General features: G+C 40.0%; 1 protein-coding gene across 1 annotated transcript in view; it reads left to right on the top strand.

The window, feature by feature from the left end:
* Nucleotides 1-23446, top strand: part of LRP1B (LDL receptor related protein 1B) — a 1054628-nt gene that overhangs the window by 772135 nt on the left and 259047 nt on the right. The window contains exons 49-54 of the mRNA XM_077830376.1: nt 237-386; nt 5498-5620; nt 7879-7998; nt 10733-10861; nt 11974-12096; nt 21189-21329. Of these exons, the coding sequence (XP_077686502.1) occupies nt 237-386; nt 5498-5620; nt 7879-7998; nt 10733-10861; nt 11974-12096; nt 21189-21329 (786 nt within the window). The remainder of the gene's footprint in view (nt 1-236; nt 387-5497; nt 5621-7878; nt 7999-10732; nt 10862-11973; nt 12097-21188; nt 21330-23446) is intronic.

Raw genomic sequence — 23446 nt, 5'->3', positions numbered from 1 at the left:
TCACATTTGTCTCTGTCTCTCTTTAAAGTGCTAAAATGTTATCCACATTTGATCTGCAATTAACTCTTATTTGTGTTAACTGTTATCTTGGATACTAATATGTTCAGGAAAGCTGAATAGCCCCTAAAAAATATAGTCTGGGAACCCATGTTGCAAAGCGTATCAAGACATTGATCGATTGATCGATCTATAAATATATAGATTTGATGGTGTAGTATTTTATTTTCTCTTTCCAGATAACACAGACTGCACTTATTTCTATAAGCTTGGAGTAAAATCTACAGGGTTTATTAGTTGTAATTCTACTTCACTTTGTATACTACCAGAATGGATATGTGATGGATCTAACGACTGTGGAGATTATACAGATGAATTAAAATGCCCAGGTAATTGTGAAAAGAAAAATAATAATAATCTATATCTGTACTAGAGATATAGAGAAACTATGAAAAATATGTATCCATTCAGTACTATGTGTTTAATGTACAAGTAAAGATATTCAGAAGAAGTTGCCTCCTTCACCCATGTTATCTGTGTTAAGGGGGTATGCAAATTATCACTAATTAATGCTGAGGTTCCTCTGAAGAAAACCGCATTGTCTTTGGCTATATTTTTCCCCATTGTATGTCTGTCATTAATTATTTTTATTTAATTGGAACTTTAATCATCAAAACGTCTAAAGTGTCAAGATTCAGCAAAATTGCCCAAAGCCTATGAGTAACTTTTAATAGTCAATTGTATGTGTTGCTTGATTTTTTTTCCCTCTGCTTTCATGGGTGTTTGATTGAAGTACTTAGTACAAAGCTTTGAGGAGAGTTGTTCCACTTTAAGAGTTATCTGTTTATAGTTTTGGTGATTATATTAATCTTGTTCTCCTTTGATTGCTTTTCTGTATACATATTCTACTTTGGGAGCACGTCAGAGACCGGAGACTTTTGGCTAGCATTGTCTGTTGGGGCCATGCACATACCTTGAGTATACTCATGCCCTTCATCTAGGGCATAAAAGGGTGGAGCAGGCCACTTGCCACTTTCTCACTGCCTGTGGCTTTGACATGGAGCTGCTCTCTGTCCCTTAGAACGTACAGCTAGCTGTCTCTTTTCATTCCTTGTAAATATTATCCTAATCCCCAGTTGTAGTTAGTTTGCTGCGTGGCACCAGACGTGTAGTGTTTTCAGGGTAGGTTTCCTTTTTACCAGGAGAATCCTTATTATTTTCTTCCAGGTACTACATCTCAGTCCCCTGGTTATGAATATTGTCACTAATGTCAGGATACTATGGCCGTTAATGACAGGCATAAGGAATGTTTATTTTGTATGGGGGAGTTGCACATCCCCGGTAAATGTAAGTTATGTAAGTCCTTTACACAAAGGACTTGAAAATCCAGGTAGGCTCGCCTCCAAATATTTTTAATGGATGGGTTGATGAGACTGGCTTTAGACCATGGGTCCTTTGACCCGTCTGTATATGACCTGTTGGTATCTAAAAGTACTCCAGGCAGAATGGGGTCTATATCATCTCAGGCTCTGTCAGCTTCGTCTTTAGCCCTGAAGTTGAGGCAGACTGAAAATGATGTTATGCAAAGAAGGTACATGGCGCGGAGAGGCAGATCCCCAGCTAAAGTCTCCTCTAAGAAAAGAAGAGTTTTCCCACACCAGTCTACCTCAAGAGAGTCCTTGTGGCCCCGTAAGGCTACTGCTGAGGCTTGATTCCATCTTGGTATTGAATCTGCAACAATGAAGCAGCACACAAAAGTCCCAACATGTAATGCATCATCTCAAGTTCCCTCCACATCATGAAATTTGGTACTGTCAACTTCCTGAATTACTTCCTCAGTACCATTAGGCTCCAATCTTGTGCTCTGGTATCACCAGTACTGATGACTCTGGTATTGTCAATGCCATCATTCTCCACCTACACTCTGCTGTTTGCTGTGCTGCACAATACTGTGCTGATAGCATAAAAAGCAACAGGGAATCTCCAAGTGTACAAGAATCAGAATCTCCAATACTTTCCACTAGTTTGATTTCTGTAGTTCTGGCTCCATCTTTACCCATGGTACTGAGCATTTTTATGTCCACACCGATTCATGGGCCTTCAATGCCAGTTTCTTCAGCTGCAACAACAGAGTTACAGTGCTGCTCTTGAGTAACAATCTACTCAGGCGTCTCCTCAGTCTGAGGACCTAGACAAAGAGGTCCCATCTCACTCTGTTGACTTCTTGGCCCCCACGAGAAATCCTCATCAGCACCAGATGAGGCTGTGATCACTCCTAGTAGGCCACAGCCTTTAAAGAGTTTCAAGACCATCTTAAGAGGGTATCAGACTCTTTGCAACTTGCCCTTGAGGAGATTCAGGAATCTATTCAAAAACTGATTGACACCTTTCAGTCTTCTTCTGCAGATAAAATAACCTTCCAATCAACAATGCTGTTATGGACCCTGGTCGAGTTTTTTGGCAGACTCTGGTCACAGCAGCTCCTGTGCTCGTGGCAGGGGGCAATTATTATTTTACTCATATCTGGTGCCATTTCCTTTGTGGTGACAGCTGTTATTAAAAAGTCAAGACAACCAAATAAGAGTACACCAAAGTAATATGAGCCTAAAAGATGGGATTTATCTGGCAGAAAATCGTACTTGTCAGCTAGTTTGCAATATAGAATTGTGACTTATCAAGCTCTGCTGGCCAAATAGCATTTTTTAAATTATAAGAAGTTCTTGACATTCATAGATAAACTCCCTCCTGTGTTGAGGGAAGAATCTTCCTCTCTGGTGACCAAGGGCCAAATGCTGGCCAGGACCAGCCTACAAGCTGCCCAAGATGTGGCAAACACTGCACCATGATGAATGGTTATGGCAGTGGTGATGAGAAGATCCTTATGGGTTCAGGGTTCTGTCTTCCCATTGAAGATTCAGTTCATGGTGGAGGACTTGACTTTTAAAGGGCTGGGCTTTTTTAGCTCAAAACAGATGATGCCCTTCATACACTGAAGATTTCTTAGGCCACACTTCATACCCTACGGCCCCTAAAAGGAAACATATCAGATAACCAGTTCATACACTGCAGAGACCTTTTTCTCCTACATGCTCTTGCCACCAGAGACTATCCTAACCTTTCAGAAAGAGGCAAAACTTTCATAAGAAAACACCATCTTCATCAACTTCCCATACATCACAGTTGGCTCCTAGGTCAAAACACTCATTTTGGCAGGACAGATAAGAGATGTAAACCCACTCCCAAGAGTCTAGAAGCAACATCCCTTCTTTTTGGAAATTGATTAATGTTTTTTTTTTTTCACATATGTGTGGAACTCCGTACCTAAGACCAGTGAGTGCTAACATGATTTTGATGAGATAGTCTATCCAATTGTATACTGAGCCTCCTCCCAGCCTCTTCTGCTTTGTTCCTCTTCAGGGAGCCATCTCATGAGGAATTATTACACCAAGAAGTCCTCTTATTTATATCTCTCAGAGCAATAGAAACAGTTCCACCTCAATACCAAGGGAAGGTGTTCTTTTCTAAATACATTCTTATTTCAGAAAAGAAGGGATGATGGGGCCCCATCTTGGATTTATGAAAACTTAACAGAGTATTTAAAAAAAATCCAGAATGTCCAAATGTGGATGAACTTTAGATAAGTATTCAACATTTTAAATGTTTATATGAAGTTACTGTCTGAACCGTTCTTTTTTAATTGGTAGTGGTAGTAGTGATGGGCAAACCTCATGTGTAAGAGGGCAATGCTAATGTGAGAATTTCTTCTGAACTCATGATAATTGCCTCATTTTTCTCATGATCCTAGTACTACCATTTCTTACTACTAATTAGGAAGTCATTTGGGTTACCTTCATTTTAAAAGTGCTGTACAAAGTCAAATTCTATTTGTCACTCAGATGCTACAGTGATTAGTGGAATATAAATATCTAGATAGATCATTCTGAAAGAAGCTTTTGTTTTGCTGATATTTTGTTTGTCTCCCTCTATCTCTTTGATACAGTTGGAAAAGTTAACATGGCTTTCTTCATGGTCTAGCTGACATTTTTTCTCTCTCCTTTTTAATTAATGTTGTGCTGAGATCACTAGGCTTTGTGTTTGTGTGTTTGGTTGGTTTTCTTGTTTTGTTTTTATGGTTAAATAGTTCATGTTCCTTCTTAACAAACATTAGACCCAATCCCACAAAAATTTACTGCGAAGCGTAATGTTTATTAATGGAACTATTCACAGAAGTAAACACTGCGGCCCAACACTTTAACTCGTGCTTAATCCATCCCTGTTCACAAGTGCAATAAATGTTAAACACAAGCTTAATAATGAGTTCCATGTTATAAATCTACCACTTTAAGTATGTGCTCAAGTGCTATTCTGAATAGGGATGCTTTACTGAATTGGGTCCTTCATTTGGTAGTAAATATTTTAAGGTTTGGACTCACTGGGTGAAATTGTGGACCCATTGAAGACTGTATCAGAAATCCCAATGACTTCAGTAGGGTCAGGATTTCACCATTTTTTATCAATACAGAAGATACCAACAAAGATAATCCTGGCATGTGAAAACAGGAGTTTCTAAAGGAGGAAGTAGAAAACCAAGGTAGCATTGAACCTGAGTGATCTTGAACCTCTGCAGTTAATCTGAAATCGAGTGTAATCCAATTTTATTTTCAGTAGGAGAAAACTTGCTTGAGATTTTGGAATTGACTGTGTCAGTCAATATATTTGTATTTGCATCTGTGTCAGGAATTCACTCATTAAATATGCATACTTTCATCTTTCCTCCTGTAGAACATTCCACTTTACTGAAGTAAAATATGAATGTATATATCCCATCCCCACCCAAAAATAAATAAAGAAAACCAGATCGAACCAAGGTCAACAGCGACCAAGGCTCCACTGATGAGTGAATGGCAAACTTCACATTGATTTCAAAAGTAACCATCTGAAAGCTGTGTAGTGGCCTATCTGAAATGATTTGGTGGTGTCAGTTCAGATTCCAGTGAATTTCACAGATAATGCTACCATAATTTGGCAATCCTATTGATCACCGCAGATAGTTGAGGATGGAACTGGAGGGCCAGATTGTATAAATAAACATATTTCTGTTGAGCATGTCACCATTGACATCAATGGACTTATGCTGATTTACGTCAGCTCAGCATCTGACCTCTAGATGGAACTACCCCCATATCCCTATATTCTTGTCGGTCAAGTTGAGATACATTGTTGGGGAAGTGTGGGGAAACATGCACTACTACTACTAGTTCTCTGTATAGAATAGTTCAGTTTCCTGAGCTAGCAATCTGTCTCCTTTCAGAGAACTATATTTTCACAAAAATAAATTTTAAAAATATCAAAAATTCATTGAAAAAGAGGCCACTCTTGGGGGTAATTGGAAAAAAAGTAACCTTTTCCATTAGTTTTGAGAAATTCAGTGGAATTGTATTAGTTTCCTAATCATACCTAGTAGATACCATTTTACATTACATTCTTTATTTTATCACAGTTCGAAACAAACGCACATGTGAAGAAAATTATTTTGGATGTCCTAGTGGAAGATGTATTCTGAACACATGGCTGTGTGATGGACAAAAAGATTGTGAGGATGGAGTTGATGAATTGCATTGTGGTAAGAGCATTTTATCTTGTTCTAGCTACTAAAACCATTGATATGCATGTGCAAAAGATTTATAATTCATATTTTTATATAAAAGTATTCATTCTTTAATTAACATTTTATTTCAATGATTTTTATTAATGAACTCTTTGAAATCCAGACAGAAGGGTAGAGAAAAATATAATGCATTCAATACTTTAAAATTTTCTACTGCAAATCAGTAATCTTTATTCTATAGATAGTACTGGGAAACTTTTAGGGAATATGTCTGTCGTTAAACTTCTCAGGTCCAACCTTTGTAGAGAGAGACGATGGCAATACCCAGACTCCCCTTAGCTTGGCCTAAAGATAGTGGTAAATCCAAACACAAACTTGCTTGCTGCTGCCATGGTAATGAAAAGGGGAAATAAATAGTCGTAACTTGATAAATGGTGCAATTTTCTGCCCAAATCAAGGTAGAAGGAGAAGGCTTTTACTACTGCTATTCCTCCATTCTCAGCAGGTCTTCTGAGCTAGGGCAAACCCTCTGCCTGGCTCACTTCATGGACAGTTAATGTTTTCCTAGCCTATCTTTGTTTGTGGAATATATACCTCAAGACAGGTTGGCTATAGAGCTTTGTGAAATAAGTACTTGGATTTACATACATTGAACTTAATATATTTTTTTTCCATTTTCAGAGCAAAATATTGTTTATTTTCTGTGTGCAACAACTTCCTTTTGGACTTTTTTAAAGCAAATTCCAATTGAAAATGAAAATCCTGTAGTGGAAACAAGGATAGAGAAAATTACCTATTCAGGATTTGTCTAGACACCAAAGTTGTAATGCTGCAGCGATAACAATTTACTTTACTCGGTATAATCCCCCATTCTGGACACAGTGATACTATTATAAAGGTGTTTATAGTAGTAAAGCTTATTCTGGGATGGAGAGGGGACTAAGCTATACGGTATTTAGACACCTGTATACTGATACGACTGTGTTCATTCTTGAGCCTGTGTCAGTATAACTTATTTTTTAAAAAGAAAAAAAATCATACCCCAACCAAAAAAGTTATACTGGTACAAACTCTGCATGTAGACCAGGCCTAAGTAATTTCTCTCTCTAATATCCATGATTCTATAGTATTGCTTTATTGCAGACCCAGGAAAATTTGATTTATGATCATAATGAGATTTGGTCTTTTCCCCTCATGTTCTGCAATTTCACCAATCTAGTCTCATCATTACAGAACTAAATTCTAGCATAATGGCACAGTCATTTGTTTCCTAGTTGCTTTTTGCTCCAGACTGAAACCTGAAATCTGTGTACACGGTGTGCTTTTTTCTCCACTCATCGTGTGGTCAGGAGTTAAACTCTACCCCATGAAAGGCAAAAGGGTCAGACCTAGACACCATTTACCAGGCTGAGCCTGTCAGCAAGCATTTTAGGCTTTCTGTTTTTCATTACTTTAAAAAATATTAAGAAACCCATTTGCCTTTTTTTGGTGTTGGCTACCTTTTTCCAGTTTACTGCTCTTATCCATAAGAAAATAGTGTGAACAATGTTTAATATAATTCAGACAGTAATAAATGACTTTTTTCTATTATTCATCTTGAAATTATTTTTCTATCAGTTAAATCATACTACATTTATTCTTGTGGGAAGGATGGAAAAAGGAGACTTGAAGTTTTCTAAATGAAATTCTTAATATGAAACTGGATTTATTTGATATTCTACTGCAGATTGATTTTGAATTGAAGCAGAGCATTGTTATTTCCCAATGTATTCAAAAAAGTAAACAGTTAGAACAACAGAATGCAAATATAGACCAATTTTCCAGATGAGAAAAAGAACATGGAAGTCTTCTCAAGATGTAATTAAATAGTGAAATACAAAGATGATGGAAATGATTGAAGAATTGGACTACTTGTCTCTGCACTTATTACCATAATTGCAAAGTGGTTTGCCATAGCAAAAACATGTATGTGAAATGCATGAACTGTTCTCTTATTTTAAAAGTTCTTACCTTCAGCCTACTCATAAAATAATTTTAAATTATTTTAATTTAAAAGTTTTGTGTGTCCTTTTTACAAGTATTAGTGAACATAAATCAGTTGGAAACCAACATAAATCCTGAGTTCTGATTCCAAAGGGACGTAATTATAGTATAGTTACATCTATAGTTACAGCTCTAAAAAGCAAGGAAGAGCTTTTACATTATGCTAGTGCATGCAGGAAACTCACTTTTACTGTGAACATAGCAAGCATAGTGGCTGATATCTTCCCCAGATTCATCCTGTTCATGGAATCAGTTTGCTTGCTCGGCACACAAATGTATCTCTAAGCAGTGGACTTGTGATGGTGAAGATGACTGTGGAGACGGCTTAGATGAAAGTGATGCTATTTGTGGTGAGTACTATAATTTTTACTTATTTTATCACATCATATTTTTGGGATGTGCATAGCAATTGCACGGAAATTAATGGGAGTGGAGAATGTACAGCACCTTTAGGTCATGCTCTTTAACCATAAGCTATTAATTGTCTTTATTTCTCGAGCACAGATGATTTTTCTGCCTCAGGCAGATACATTTTTGTGAGTGGAGTGTGTAGTTTGTGGGTCTGGCTTCATAAAGTAGTGTACCGGGGCAGTTACCCCGCTCCTGAGAGAAAAGGCTAGGCTGATTGGGGAAGCAGCCACAGCTGGGGCCACACCCCAATCAGGCCACTCCTGGCCCTGTTATAAGGGCTCAGGGAAGAGCTGGGTCAGTCTGTCTCTAACTGTGGAGAGAGAAGGGCCTGGCTGTCTGGGAGAAAAGGGTACCTGGAGCGGAGCGGGGCTGGGGAAAGGCTAGAGGAGCTGTGGAGCTCCAGCCTGGCAACTCCCCAGGCTGAGGCCTTGATAAAGGCCTATGCAGGTACTGGGGAAGGGAGGTGCAGTCCAGAGATAGGCAGAGGCAGTTGGTCCAACCTCCTTGCCAATGATGAGTGGCCATGACAGACTGCAGTTTGCCCCAGTGAGTAGGGGCTAGATGACGACTGGCAGTAGCCACTGAGGCAAGGTGGATGAGAGGGCTGGGGATTCCCCTGGGAGGGGAGACCCAGAGCAGGGGTACTGCTGGGGCAGAACCCCAGGGTAAGGGGCACTGGGGTCCGGGAGAGACATGGGGGCCTGAGACAGGTGAGCCACTGGCCTGCAGAGGGCGCTCCAGGATGGAATCGAGCTAATTCCTAGGACAACCAGCAGGAGGTGCCACACTGATGTAGATATGGTGAACCAGTTTGGGCAAAATAAGAACCAAACTTTTGCCTGTTCTCCAAATCTGAGCCAACCACTGTAAAGAGGCCTCCGTTCTAAATACCTTTATATTTTGGTGATCGGTGCCTAATGCCTATCAAAAGTCTCTGTGCTGTTTCCTGCTGCTTTCTTTTAATTTCACTAGATACTGTCTTTTCCATATTTAGTCAAACCCCAGCATCCTTCTGAATCTTGGTGTCTTTCTGAAAATCCATAGCTCTTCATATCTTACCTGTTTTGGGGAATCAGATATGTCCTTTGTATTCTAGAGTGCAATTAAGTAGAGAATCCCTCATGTATGGGACTCAATTTCATCTGTTACCATCACAATTACTAGAAAGAGAGGGATTTGGTGTGATATCTGTTTAACAAGCAAGATTGCCCTCTCTCTTACTCTTCCCCGCCTCACTGCCCCCCTCCCTCGTGCCGCCTGCCCCCCCCCAGGCCGCAACAGGTTTAGTGAAGGCAGTGTAAAGAGAGAAGGGGCAGGTACTTCAGACATATCTGCTATGGTACATTGTCAAAACCTAAGAGACTTCATGGCCTGAGGCTCAATAGGCTGCATGCCCACTAAATACACAACTTCAAGTAAAAAATAGGAAAAGTGAAAAAAAGGAGGACCAAACAAATCAATAAAAGCCACCACTCCTTTTTTAAGTTGTTCAGATGTTACCTCTCTTCCTTATCTATGACTTAGCATTGGTCATAGATCCCTTTATGGATGAAAGCTCTGTCACAGAATTATCTGGTATCTCTGAAGATTACTTAAAGACAAAATGCTGTGGAGTGGGAGACAAGGCCCTATTTCATCTTAGGAGCAGGAGACAAATAGTTTCCAGGTAGAACAGGGCTGTCAGAAAGCGTATGGGTTTCCCAGTTCTCTGAAACATTTGAAGTGTACCTATCTCTAACATAACGTAATTTAACTTCAGAAGTGTTTGAAATGCCAGTCTAATAAAAGCAACATGAGTTGTTTTTCCTCTTGGTTAAAATAATTAAAATGAATCATAAAATAAATTCTGTGAGTTCATTTAACTTTTGTATTAAACGTTCAAAGGCGTGAATGGAAATCTACTTTCTCTCCTTAATATATGCCAATTTGTTATACCTGAGAAGAGACATAATAATGATGGATTACATAAAAGCAATCCCTTTAAAAAGTCTTTAATAAGTACTAAAGGATAAATAAAAATCTGTTCTAGAGGAAGGTCTGTTTTAAAACAAACATGAAAAAGCCAACCTTAGCAATGAAAAATTATTTTCTTTATGCTGGTAAAAGTCTTATGAAGTGCTAAATATAAAGAATTTTCCAGGAAAAAGAAGTACATTCATTGAAACTATTGGGATTCTTCTTACCTCGCATTCGTTGTTCAATACTGGGCATTTGGGCCCTGATTTGTGGCCTGATCCTGAGCTGCTGTGGGAGTTGACAGTGATGAGCAGAGCTGAGGGTTGTTAGAACCCCCTTCAGGATCAGGCTCCTTCTCCAATAAATCCAAATACTCAGTAGTTGCCAAAAACATCTGTCTACGCTTTCTAAAATTGTTCTACTGAATACACTACATAAAGTATAATAAGATAGCTTGCCTCTTTCATTTACAAAAAAGGTGAATGACCGTGTGAATAGGGTGAACGTATATAGAAGGAAGGGTAGATATTCAAACCTTTAATTTAGAATACAATCCTCATCTGAATTTTTAGAGTACCGTACAGAGGATAATCTGTTGTTTTCATCTTTCTTTGAAAGGGAAACAAAAAAAGCGCTCTCCTAGAACTATTATTTATAAACCTCACACAAATTATTCAATTTGGATTTAGCAACCCTAATCTGTAGCTTTTTTTCCAGGATCGGTAACCTGTGCTGCAGATATGTTCAGCTGCCTAGGTTCCCATGCCTGTGTCCCCCAACGCTGGCTTTGTGATGGTGAAAGGGACTGTCCTAATGGAAGTGATGAACTCTCTCCAGCCGGCTGCGGTATGTGCTTTTTATGCTAAACTTGTACATTTAAAAATATATTCTGACGTTTTCTCTTTTCATGGTACTTGTTGGTGTCTTTTATTTCCCGCTGTGGGCCTTCTACCCACTACCAGATGGAGTATTTGGCTGTATGGTGCAACATATGAAATACTGTAAATCATCACTGGGTAGAGATTGGTCAGTCATACACTGGGCGAGATCCTCAGATTAATTAAATCATCATTGTTCCATTGACTTCAGTGAAGATATACTGATTGACACTAACTGAGGATCTAGTCCACTATATGTAACACATTGTATATGTTTCAAATATAAATATTTGTTCCTTTTTTCACCATATTAGACAACAGTGGAAGTTTTATTATTGATTATGCATTTTACATGCTTTTAGCAAGAAAAAAGTAAATTTTTGAAATCACAGAAATTAGCTGTTTTCATAGAGGAGTAAGATACAATTGTATCTATAATTTAGTCATGTTAATTATTCTCATCTCTACTTCTGGTACTTTATAATCAGCCGCTTCCCCATCTTTTGTTCTTGGTACCACTCCACTTTCTTGTCTGTAGGTATATGGGTTATAATCTGATTAAGGATGTCTGGGGTTTGGTCAGTAATTTAGGTGGGTTTGTATTTTATCTGTATTTGCTTAACTAAACTATTTTATAAATTTGAAAATGTTCAGATAATTTTCTCGCAGTTGACTATGTATCCATGATTGCATGAGGTCTGGGGTGGGTTATTCTACAGAGAGTTACAGAGAGCTGTCATTCAGAAGTAGTGTAACCAGGAGGAATTCTTTGCAGAACATTCTTCCCACAATGAGGCAGTGCTGGGTATTACCAAGTACCCCTGCCCCGTTGGTGTCTTTTCTTGTTTTGATTATTTTTTTAAGTACATTTGAATCTTTGAATCTACTTTTGTATTCCTTATTTTGAGGGCAAGTAGTGCCTTCTGGTATTATATGCGCCTGACAAAGTGCGTGATTATTTGTTATGAATCAGTGAGCACTAGTTAATTTACTTCACTTGTTTTTCTAATAAGTAAAGTATCTGTAGGTCCTGTTGTTCTGCGTGTTCCTTATTTTTCTTATGTGCTGTTTTTTCCTTAGCTCCTAATAACACTTGTGATGAGAACTCTTTCACATGCCGTAATAAAGTCTGCATTCCCAAACAGTTTGTATGTGATCACGATGACGACTGTGGAGATGGATCAGATGAGTCGTTGGAATGTGGCAAGTATAATTTAAACAATTAACAATGAGAAAAATCTCAATCTGAATAATAGGACAGACATTTTTAAAAGCCTATAGGGAATGAAGACAAGAATTTTTAGAAAATTTAATATTCTAATTTACTGTTGAATGAGACAATTGTTCACTTTCTAAATTTGTTTTAATATTTGTTTGTAATCTAATGCTGTTCCTGTTGAGCACAATTTTGTACATACTTATTTGAGGCAAAAGCTATATGAATTTATAGTTGATTCTTTTTAAAAAATATGAGTTAATAGAGTTAATATATAAAGTAAATACATTATCAGTAATCTATATATGTTCATACTGCAGGCTAATAATAAAGTACAGACTGTGCCATAGTAAGCAGTAAAACTTCTTTGTTGCTGTTTTATATTCTATACATACTGTATCTGACTGCCTGACCTCACCATTTTGCATCAAGGAGTTCTTGGAGCATATAGCCCCGTTCAGAACTATGCCAGTGTGTTTATCTGCAATAGTCTTAGGCTTAATTTTCAGTAGGTTCAGTAATTTTCATGTGCATCCACCACATATATGTATGTGGAACTCAGGAATTTGTGAATGCGCAGTTAATGTGCATGCAAAATACAAGTAGATATGTGTGCACAAAATGTCCAAGCCCAATCTGTTGGTAATCTGGCCCAGTATGTAGACAAAATCTAAAATGCCTTCTGTGTGCATGCTTTCTCACTTTATGTGAATGTGAGCATGGTTGCGCCTGTGTACACACACATAAACAGTTAGAGATGATCTATGGCTTCTAAAACATGAGGTTTCTATCTATATTAGGCATTGCTAAAATTTCTATCATCTATGGCTTATACATGGGTAACTGAAATATATATGAACATCAAGCGATGTTAAGAGTGAAGCATATGTGATTTTTTTATGGTAACATAAATCTTATGTATGCTTATCATTTCCTTATGCCGTAGTATTAAATCTATTATACGATAAAGCGTTGTGGGAAGTTAATGTGACCCTAGTGTTCCAGATAAACACTTATTTTTCTTTGTTCCTCCAGTCCAGTCCAGTCACTTGGAAGTACTTCCTCCCTGCCATTAGATGGAAATAGAGCATTTGAACTTCTGATATCCCTCTGTACCTAAGGGTCTTGCCCTTTCAGAATCTTCAGGTGTTTCTGTATCCTGCAGGTGATACAGTTACCAAGATGGTTAACTTTTCCTAGGAATGGGAAGATTTAATCCACATCACCAAGACTAAAGTTGCCCACTCCCAAATGCACCTTACCACTCGTTGTAAGAGGCAGCATGAGAGCTGCTCCCTTGTGAAACGGGGAGGAAGGGGGCAACCAAATCAGCCCTGCTCCTGCCACAGTCAGCTCAAGCACCTCAATACCACAGAGACAGTAGCCATAACAGAATGACAACCAGCGCGCCTACTTTATTACCCCTTGACTCCAGCTCCTTCTCCGTGGTGGGTCCCATGACATCTCGGAGAGAACACTGTGTGGACTTCCTTCACTGTCAGCAGCGTTCATATGCCATTAACTTTTGTGGGTCAGTATTTTTACCATCACAGGGGGCATTTCCCTTCCTTTGGAAATCCAATTCCCATCACATGGTTCTCCCTTCCTAGACATGATTGTTCTTTATCCATGCCCTGCAAACTATAGAAGAGCAGCATCTGAGCTGGAAATCTTCAAATTCCTTGACTCTGCCTATCAGTCTTATAGGGCAGCAAAGTTATTGGAATACTGTTATGTATATATTTAGTAAATATATATTTCTTTAAAGATAACATCATTGTAGGATTCTTACTCTCAGGGTCTCATGGGGGTCTAAAGTTTTTTAGCTGTCTGAGACACCTGTAAGTTGACCTAAGGTGTTCCACCAGTTGAGCATGCTCCAACTATATGCACTGCCGTGTCCTTGAAAATTCTAGATCCTGTCTGATCACAGTCAGAGGTTAGCTCCCAGAAGCCAGTGCCCAAAATGTCAATCTCTTCAGCATTTCATTTCTTTTCATAGAATCATAGAATAACAGAGTTGGAAGGGACCTGTGGAGGCCACCTAGGGACCTGTGGAGGCCAACCCCCTGCCCAGAGCAGGACCAATCCCAACTAAATCATCCCAGCCAGGGCTTTGTCAAGCCTGACCTTAAAAACTTCTAAGGAAGGGGATTCCACCACCTCCCTAGGTAACGCATTCCAGTGTTTCACCACCCTCCTAGTGAAAAAGTTTTTCCTAATATCCAACCTAAACCTCCCCCACTGCAACTTGAGACCATTACTCCTTGTCCTGTCATCTGCTATCACTGAGAATAATCTCGATCCATCCTCTTTGGATCCACATTTCAGGTAGTTAAAAGCAGCTATCAAATCCCTCTTCATTCTTCTCTTCCGTAGACTAAACAATCCCAGTTCTTTCAGCCTCTCCTCATAAATCATGTGTTCCAGTCCCCTAATCATTTTTGTTGCCCTTCGCTGGACTCTCTCCAATTTCTCCACATCCTTCTTGTAGCGTGGGGCCCAAAACTGGACACAGTACTCCAGATGAGGCCTCACCAATGTCGAATAGAGGGGAACGATCACATCCCTCGATCTTCTGGCAATGCCCCTACTTATACATCCCAAAATGCCATTGGCCTTCTTGGCAACAAGGTCACACTGTTGACTCATATCCAGCTTCTCGTCCACTGTCACCCCTAGGTCCTTCTCTGCAGAACTGCTGCCTAGCCATTCGGTCCCTAGTCTGTAGTGATGCATTGGATTCTTCCGTCCTAAGTGCAGGACTCTGCACTTGTCCTTGTTGAACCTCATCAGATTTTTTTTGGCCCAATCCTCCAATTTTTCTAGGTCCCTCTGTATCCTATCCCTACCCTCCAGCGTATCTACCACTCCTCCCAGTTTAGTGTCATCCGCAAACTTGCTGAGGGTGCAATCCACACCATCCTCCAGATCATTAATGAAGATATTGAACAAAACTGGCCCCAGGACCGACCCTTGGGGCACTCCGCTAGATACCGGCTGCCAACTAGACATGGAGCCATTGATCACTACCCGTTGAGCCCGACAACCTAGCCAGCTTTCTACCCACCTTGTAGTGCATCCAGCCCATGCTTCTTTAACTTGCTGACAAGAATACTGTGGGAGACTGTGTCAAAAGCTTTGCTAAAGTCGAGGAACAAGTCCACTGCTTTCCCTTCATCCACAGAACCAGTTATCTCATCATAGAAGGCAATTAGATTAGTCAGGCATGACTTTCCCTTGGTGAATCCATGCTGACTGTTCCTGATCACTTTCCTCTCCTCTAAGTGCTTCGGAATTGATTCCTTGAGGACAAGCTCCATGATTTTTCTGGGGACTGAGGTGATGCTGACCGGCCTGTAGTTCCCAGGATCATCCTTCTTCCCTTTTTTAAAGATGGGCACTACATTAGCCTTTTTCCAATCTTCCGGGACTTCCCCCAATCGCCATGAGTTTTCAAAGATAATGGCCAATGGCTCTGCAATCACATCTGCCAGTTCCTTTAGCACTCTCGGATGCAACGCATCCGGCCCCATGGACTTGTGCACATCCAGTTTTTCTAAATAGTCCCAAACCACTTCTTTCTCCACAGAGGGCTGGCCACCTCCTCCCCATGCTGTGCTGCCCAGTGCAGTAGTCTGGGAGCTGACCTTGTTCGTGAAGACAGAGGCAAAAAAGGCATTGAGTACCTTAGCTTTTTCCACATCCTCTGTCACTAGGTTGCCTCCCTCATTTAGTAAGGGGCCCACACTTTCCTTGGCTTTCTTCTTATTGCCAACATACCTGAAGAAACCCTTCTTGTTACTCTTAACATCACTCGCTAGCTGCAACTCCAGGTGTGATTTAGCTTTCCTGATTCCATTCCTACATGCCCGAGCAATATATTTATACTCTTCCCTGGTCATTTGTCCAATCTTCCATTTCTTGTAAGCCTCTTTTTTGTGTTTAAGATCAGCAAGGATTTGACTGTTAAGCCAAGCTGGTCACCTGCCATATTTACTATTCTTTCTACACATCGGGATGGTTTGTCCCTGTAACCTCCATAAGGATTCTTTAAAATACAGCCAGCTCTCCTGGACTCCTTTCCCCCTCATGTTATCTCCCAGGGGATCCTGCCCATCAGTTCCCTGAGGGAGTCAAAGTCTGCTTTTCTGAAGTCCAGGGTCCGTATTCTGCTGCTTTCCTTTCTTCCTTGTGTCAGGATCCTGAACTCAACCATCTCATGGTCACTGCCTCCAGGTTCCCATCCACTTTTGCTTCCCCTACTAATTCTTCCCGGTTTGTGAGCAGCAGGTCAAGAAGAGCTCTGCCCCTAGTTGGTTCCTCCAGCACTTGCACCAGGAAATTGTCCCCTACAGTTTCCAAAAACTTCCTGGATTGTCTGTGCACCACTGTATTGCTCTCCCAGCAGATATCAGGATGATTGAAGTCGCCCATGAGAACGAGGGCGTGCGATCTGGTAGCTTCTGCGACTTGCCGGAAGAAAGCCTCGTCCACCTCATCCACCTGGTCCGGTGGTCTGTAGCAGACTCCCACCACGACATCACCCTTGTTGCTCAGGCTTCTAAACTCAATCCAGAGACTCTCAGGTTTTTCTGCAGTTTCATACTTGAGCTCTGAGCAGTCATACTGTTCCCTTACATACAGTGCAACTCCCCCACCTTTTCTGGCCTCCCTATCCTTCCTGAACAGTTTATACCCATCCATGAAAGTATTCCAGTCATGCAAGTTATCCCACCAAGTCTCCGTTATTCCAATCACATCATAATTCCCTGACTTTGCCAGGACCTCCAGTTCTCCCTGCTTGTTCCCCAGGCTTTTCTTTTTCTTATTACTGAAGGAGAATCTTGCTTGAAGGCATTATTCCAATCCAGGAGAACTTTAAAAGCTTTTGGTGCACTTGACGTGTGTGTATATATGTATATATGTGTATATATATTTATATATATATATATATTCCAATTCTATCTGCCATCCAGATTGGCATAGTAAACCAGTCCTGATATTATTTTTATGAAGCTTTGGCACTTTGAAGATGTTCCATGGCACTTCAAGGCTGTATTGAGGGATAACTTGAGAAGTCATTCCATGCAGCACTTTAGAATTCCTTATTGTCACCACTTGGAAGTTCAAAGAGATGCTGATACTCTAAGTTTATTTCAAATTGGATGCTCTGAGGAGCTACATAAGCTGGACAAAAATATATTCAAGATTACCAGTGAACACATGTTTTAAAGCTGTGCCTACAGATGTTTTGAAATAATGGCAATGGCCACTTTAGCAACCCATAATGCACTCCGTGCCCTGTAAATCTAATGGAGATGAAAATCTAGGTGCAATACTCTACAAATACTGGTGCTCATGCACCAGTATGTGTGGGTGCCACAACCATGGCAATGATGATTGCTAGCCCCAGCGTGCCAGACAGACGGGGTTTTGACAATAAGTTGTGCTGCTTCATTGTAGAGGCTTAGCACCACAGTTGCAACAGCACTGGTCCAGTGCCAATGATCAGAGGAATCAATATATCAAATAGGCTCAACATTAATTGTCACTGGAACTGAAGTCAGGAGGACCTTCACGTGGCAGGGAATGGTGCTAGTGTTATCGATATTCTCAGCACTATTGCACTGAGAAGGCACCATGCCAGCAGAGTCCAGGTCCAGAACAACTTGTCACTGACAGCCATTAATGACCTCCTGAGCAAGTGTCAGGATCCTGACAAGGCCAGTCAGCACCAAAGGTCAGAGCAGGGTCAAACCTGAGTCTGACAGTTGTAGAGGGGTTGACAGTCAAGTTCCATATGCCAGGGTCAATGCCAAGGATCAGAGTCTGAGGCAGATTTCAGAGTCTGGATCAAGAAGGCAAGGTCCAAATCAAGCCAAGTTTGAAGCCAGGAGTTTAAGAATGGTCATGGCCGATATAGGAAATCCATGCTGTTGCCTGGACACTTCCTGGAATGTCCCTTTGGTTTACATAGGGTGGGGAGCCAATCAGGAGCCATGAGGCAGGATAATTATGGCTACTCCTCCTTTTGTGCCCTTATAACCTTGTTCAGGAAAAGGGAGAATAAACAGCCAGAATGGACACTCTTTTTAAGAAGATTCCAAGTTTGCATGCCGAGGTTCATTGATTTCAAGTGCAGGAACCATGGGAACAAGTTACCATTTTTCCCTACAGCTCCCATCTACATTGCTCCGGTACTAGTACCACACACTAGGGCACGTTAAATTGACGTGCTGGGAACAATGAGACTGTATGTAGGAACTCATGCTGTATAATAAGGTTCAGTGCTGACAGGCACAGCCTCATAACACACGTCAGGACTCACTGGCAGCTAATGCTCAAACCACGCCAAATGGGATGTATTAGCAGGAGTGCTGTAAGCAAGACACAAGAAGTAATTTTTTTGGCTCTACTCCAAGCTGATTAGATCTGAGCTGGAGTATTGTGACCAGTTCTGGGCATCACACCTTGGGAAAGATATGGACAAATTGGAGAAAGTCTAGAGGAGAGCAACAAAAATGAATAAAGGTTTAGACTGGAGAAGAGTCGACTGATGGGGGACAGGATAACAGCCTTTAAGCACATAAATGGTTATATAAATTGTTCTCCTAACCACTGACAGCAGAACAAGAATGGACTTAAATTGTAGCAAGGGAGATTTAGGTTAGACATTGGGAAAAACTTCCTAACTGTAAGGGAAGTTAAGCACTGGAACAAATTATCTAGTGATGTTGTGGAATCTCTAGCATTTGGAGGTCTATAAGAACAGGTTAGACAAATATCTGTCAAGGATGATCTAGTTAATACGTAGCCCTGCTTCCCTGCAAGGAACTGGACTAGATGACCTATCAAGATGCATTGCATGCCTACCTTTCTATGATATACTGTAACAGTCTCAACTAGCCATGGCAGACAGTATAGCCAGAGCAGGTCACCTCTGCCTGCCAGGCCAACTAAGGTGCCCAGCAACAGAGAACTTCTTGATCTAGAACCCAGTTTATCATGAAAACCCATCTCAATGTATTGCTTATATCCTGCCTCTTGGCATTAAAAATCTAAGATGAAACTTATTCAGAAAAGGTAATATTGCAGTCAAGACACTTCACCCACTTTAGAATTAGGGCGGGGGGGGGGAGACTTTTCTTCTTGGTATACCTCAAGGCCAAGATAGTAGATATCCTGATTATTTCCTGAGTTTGTTTAGATAAAAGAGTCTATTTCACTGAAGCTGCAGTTTGTACAATTTGCTGCATATATAGTTAGAGTCTATCATTTCTGGTTAGCTCATATTCAGATATGGTGGAAGTCCTCAAGGCAATTACCAAAATGAGGCCAATGCTCAGATGATCTAGTCCTCTTTTGCATCTGAATTTGGGTCTGAATTCTCTTAATATTTTTACTATTCTATTAGTCTTTGATAACTGTTTCAATATGGATTCTGTTCCATTTTATAATCTTAATTTATTCCTTCAAGGCTCATTCTTAGTGATTATTTATTTGTCCATAAGAATATGGGAATTTCAGACTCTCTGTTGAGCAAATCTTATACGAGATGTCCCCAGGAGAGTATGCGGAGAAATGCTTTGTTCTCCATGAGATCTTCCCCAAAAGAAAAGGAGCATGAGAGTTAACCATTTCTACTTAACTAGAGTAACTGATTGGTGAAGTTTATTTAGAAATACAAAAGAAGATCCAATTTTAGATCTTCCACATTTTCCACTTTTCTTCCACATTTCTTCAAAGCCTATTCAACCAGATTATAGGAGCATCATAGAGAGAGCAGAAGCACCTGTGTCAGATCTAGATTGACCTGGTTTTAAATGCATGTCTTTGCCAGACACTACAGATGGGAATTGGAGGCTTTTGCTGAGACAGCCTCTGCAAAACATCAAACACGATGTAGCTGAGGCCTCAGATGTAGCTGAGGCCTGGCCCAACGTGAGTAATTAATATGTGAAGGGAGGTTGCATTTGATTGAAAGATAGAATTAAGCAAAGTCTATTTTTAAAAAGTTACATCTTTATGAAGGTTCCCTGTTGAGTTACTCTGGCTTATTACAAGTTATATAAATATTACAAGTTAGATAAAAGATAGTTATGTTTTATGATTCCGGTGGTACATTAACTCCACTCAAAGTGTCAATGGAGGATACTGAGAGAATAAGGGGTAGAGGGGTGTCTCATCTCAGAAGGTCAAGTGCTCTGATTCCATCTGCTGGCAGGGAAGAGCTAGACCCAAATTGTGTAGAATAACTAAAGGAAAATTAGCTGGTATTTTATTTCTCCATCTGGTAAGGTAGCTCTGCTAATGCTAATGTACATGAAACAAAGCTTCAGAAACAACCATCATCTTGGATTTGCTCCTCAGAAAGAGCAAGTCATATTTTTAAAACTTCAAAAAATTCATTTTTTGCTGGAAAAATCGGTTGGAATGTGAACATTCAAAAAGGCAGGAAAAACAGCTGCAGGGCAATTTTGACTTCATTCTTTCTCACATGCATAGCGTGATATTTTCATGAGTATGCATGCACTCCAAGATAATCCTCCTCTCCCCCCTCCCCCCCCGCAATGAAACATGCTTTGTACAAAAATGGCAAAATTCTACTGTTTCGGAAAAGAACATGAATTTCATCCATTTGATTTGGTTTCTTGCAGCAAAATGGTGATTTTTCCACTGAAAAAACCTGACCATTATGTTTTAAAATTGCAAGGGAAGAAAATTTTTATTTGACTTTTCAGTTTTTGCCATTTCTGGATTTTTCTTATTAAACTCTGGCAGAGACTCCCTTCTAAGGAGCAAATTCTAGATGTTGTCCTTTTTGATTTTCTCTGGCAAAAATCTATTTGAACCTCTCAGAAAATAATCTTATGCAGTTTCCAGAACTGCACTGAGGATTTTGTCTTTTTAAGGAGTCTGTCTTTTGAGATGCACATGTATATGCATATTTATCTTTCTGTATCTCTCTCTATATAGAGATACATTTATTTACTTGTATAGACTGTTATGAAATTATGTGACAATATACGCATATGCAAAGTATGAATCAGTAAAGCTTTGATTACTCTGTTTCTAGGGTATCGTCACTGTAATCCTGGAGAATTCAGTTGTGCTGATGGAAGGTGTCTCTCAAATTCTCAGTGGCAATGTGATGGGGACTTTGACTGCTCAGATCATTCTGATGAAGCTCCTATAAACATAAAGTGCAAAAGTTCAGGTTCATTTTTTTAAATCACATATATGTATTTTTTCCCAACAAACTTAATTTAGAATTGTAGATAGAAAGACTATAATACTAATAACTGTACAGTCCTGTCTTTTTAATGCTTCATTCATCCTGTGAGGAGGATGCAGTTGTAATTTGTCATTCCTGTAGTTTATCAGTCTCAGCTGATAAAACTAAGCTAGCCACACCAGATGGCTCAGGGGAGCTTGTAGTTTGTTTACACATGTGTTTCCAGCTAGTATAGACTAGACAACATTACAATAGTTACTATCCAAGTTTATAGGACCTGACCTGCTCGCTCCATAATTTTGCAAGCAGGGAGAGCAGACATAACAGTACATTCCAATAACACAGGATTAGCTCTGACCAAACCAGAATGGAGATATGTTGGATTTCTCAGCTTCACGCCATTTTAAAGTTCTCTCCACTTTTATTAGTCACAAAATGTAAATGTGTTCCACTCCTTTTATCAATGCCACTGAAGCTTAATTGTTTCTATTATGCAAATTTATCCTCTTCTGGAGGTAGTGGACTATTCCATGTCGTTTTGCAAGGGGAGAGCTATATGTGAACAGTTCTTCCACTCACACCTTATCACTCCATTAAGGCATTAATGTAGCCCATTATACAAGCTTTCATGAGGATCATGCATTGTCTGCAAGACAATACTATAGTATGTGGATCCGAAGATTCACTATTTAAGATTCTGTTGCTAAATTAGGATTGCTAAGCACAGGTGCAGAAATTTGTTCTGTGAGGGTGTGAATGTGCAAATGTGAAGTTTATTTAAAACTAGGAGCTGATCATAACGGTGTAATCCTGTTTCTGTTAAAGTCAATGGTAAAATTCCCATTTTCTTTATCAGGATCAAGATTGGGCCCGGAATGTTGAACCATGTTGAATATTGATATTTAAGCAATAAATATTAATTACCATTTGTTTCCACTACCATGTACAATAGTAATTTTAATATTTAATCACATATTGCTGCAGAGAGTTCAAATCCTAAGGCGTTTCTCAAGTTATACTAGCTGCTGTTACTGGTCACCATGCTGGCTCAGCCTAAGTACTTAATACAAGATAAAGGGTACGTCTGCACAGCAAAAACCCCCCTGTGGTTCCAGATCACAGAGCTCAGGTCAACTGATTTGCATATTGCAGGGCTAAAAATAGCAGTGTAGACGTTTGGGCTCGCACTGGAGCCTGGGTTCTGAAACCCAGTTCAGGGGGGAAGGTCACAGAAAATGCCTACACTGCTATTTTTGTCCCAGCAGCACAAACTCCACATGCCTAAAGTCAGTTGACCCAGAATCTGATACTCACTGCTGTGGGGTTTTTTTTGTTTGTTTTTTTGCTGTGTAGACATACCCATGGGAAACATGGGTGTCATGCAGCATGCATGATGGAGGCCCTGAGAAAGTTCCAGATAATCTATAAACCACTTAACTGTGGTATGTAACCTATCGCTTAAAGCAGCCTCTGTATAGGTGACTGAGGGATAGCTAATGTAACACACATTTTTTAAAAGAGCTCCAGTGGTGATCCTGGCAATTACAGGAAGGTAAGCTTAACTTCAGTACAAGCTGATAAACTTAACTATAGTAAAGGACAAAATTATCAGACACAATATCTTGAGGAAGAGTCAGTACGGCTTTTGTAAAGGGAAGTCATGCCTCACCAACCTATTAGAATTCTGTGAGGGGGTCAACAAGCATGTGGATAAGGGTGATCCAGTCGATATAGTGTACTTGGACTTTCAGAAAGCCTTTGACAAGGTCCCTCAACAAGGGCTCTTAAACAAAGTAAGGACTCATGGGATAAGAGGGAAGATCCTCTCATGGATCAGTAACTGGTTAAAAGATAGGAAACAAAGGGTAAGAATAAATGGTAAGTTTTCACAATGGAAAGAGGTAAATATCAGGGTCCCATACAGATCTGTACTGGGACCTGTGCTGTTCAACATATTCATAAATGATCTGGAAAGGGGGTGAACAGTGAGGATGCAAAATTTGCAGACGATAAAAAAATTACTCAAGTTAGTTAAGTCCAAAGCTGACTGCAAAGAGTAACAAAGAGATCTCACTAAACTAGGTGACTGGATGATAAAA

Source organism: Eretmochelys imbricata, chromosome 11 (assembly GCF_965152235.1).
Source record: "Eretmochelys imbricata isolate rEreImb1 chromosome 11, rEreImb1.hap1, whole genome shotgun sequence".
Lineage (NCBI taxonomy): Eukaryota > Metazoa > Chordata > Testudines > Cheloniidae > Eretmochelys > Eretmochelys imbricata.
Note: the sequence above shows the minus strand (reverse complement) of the source record. Positions and strands in the feature narration are given on the sequence as shown.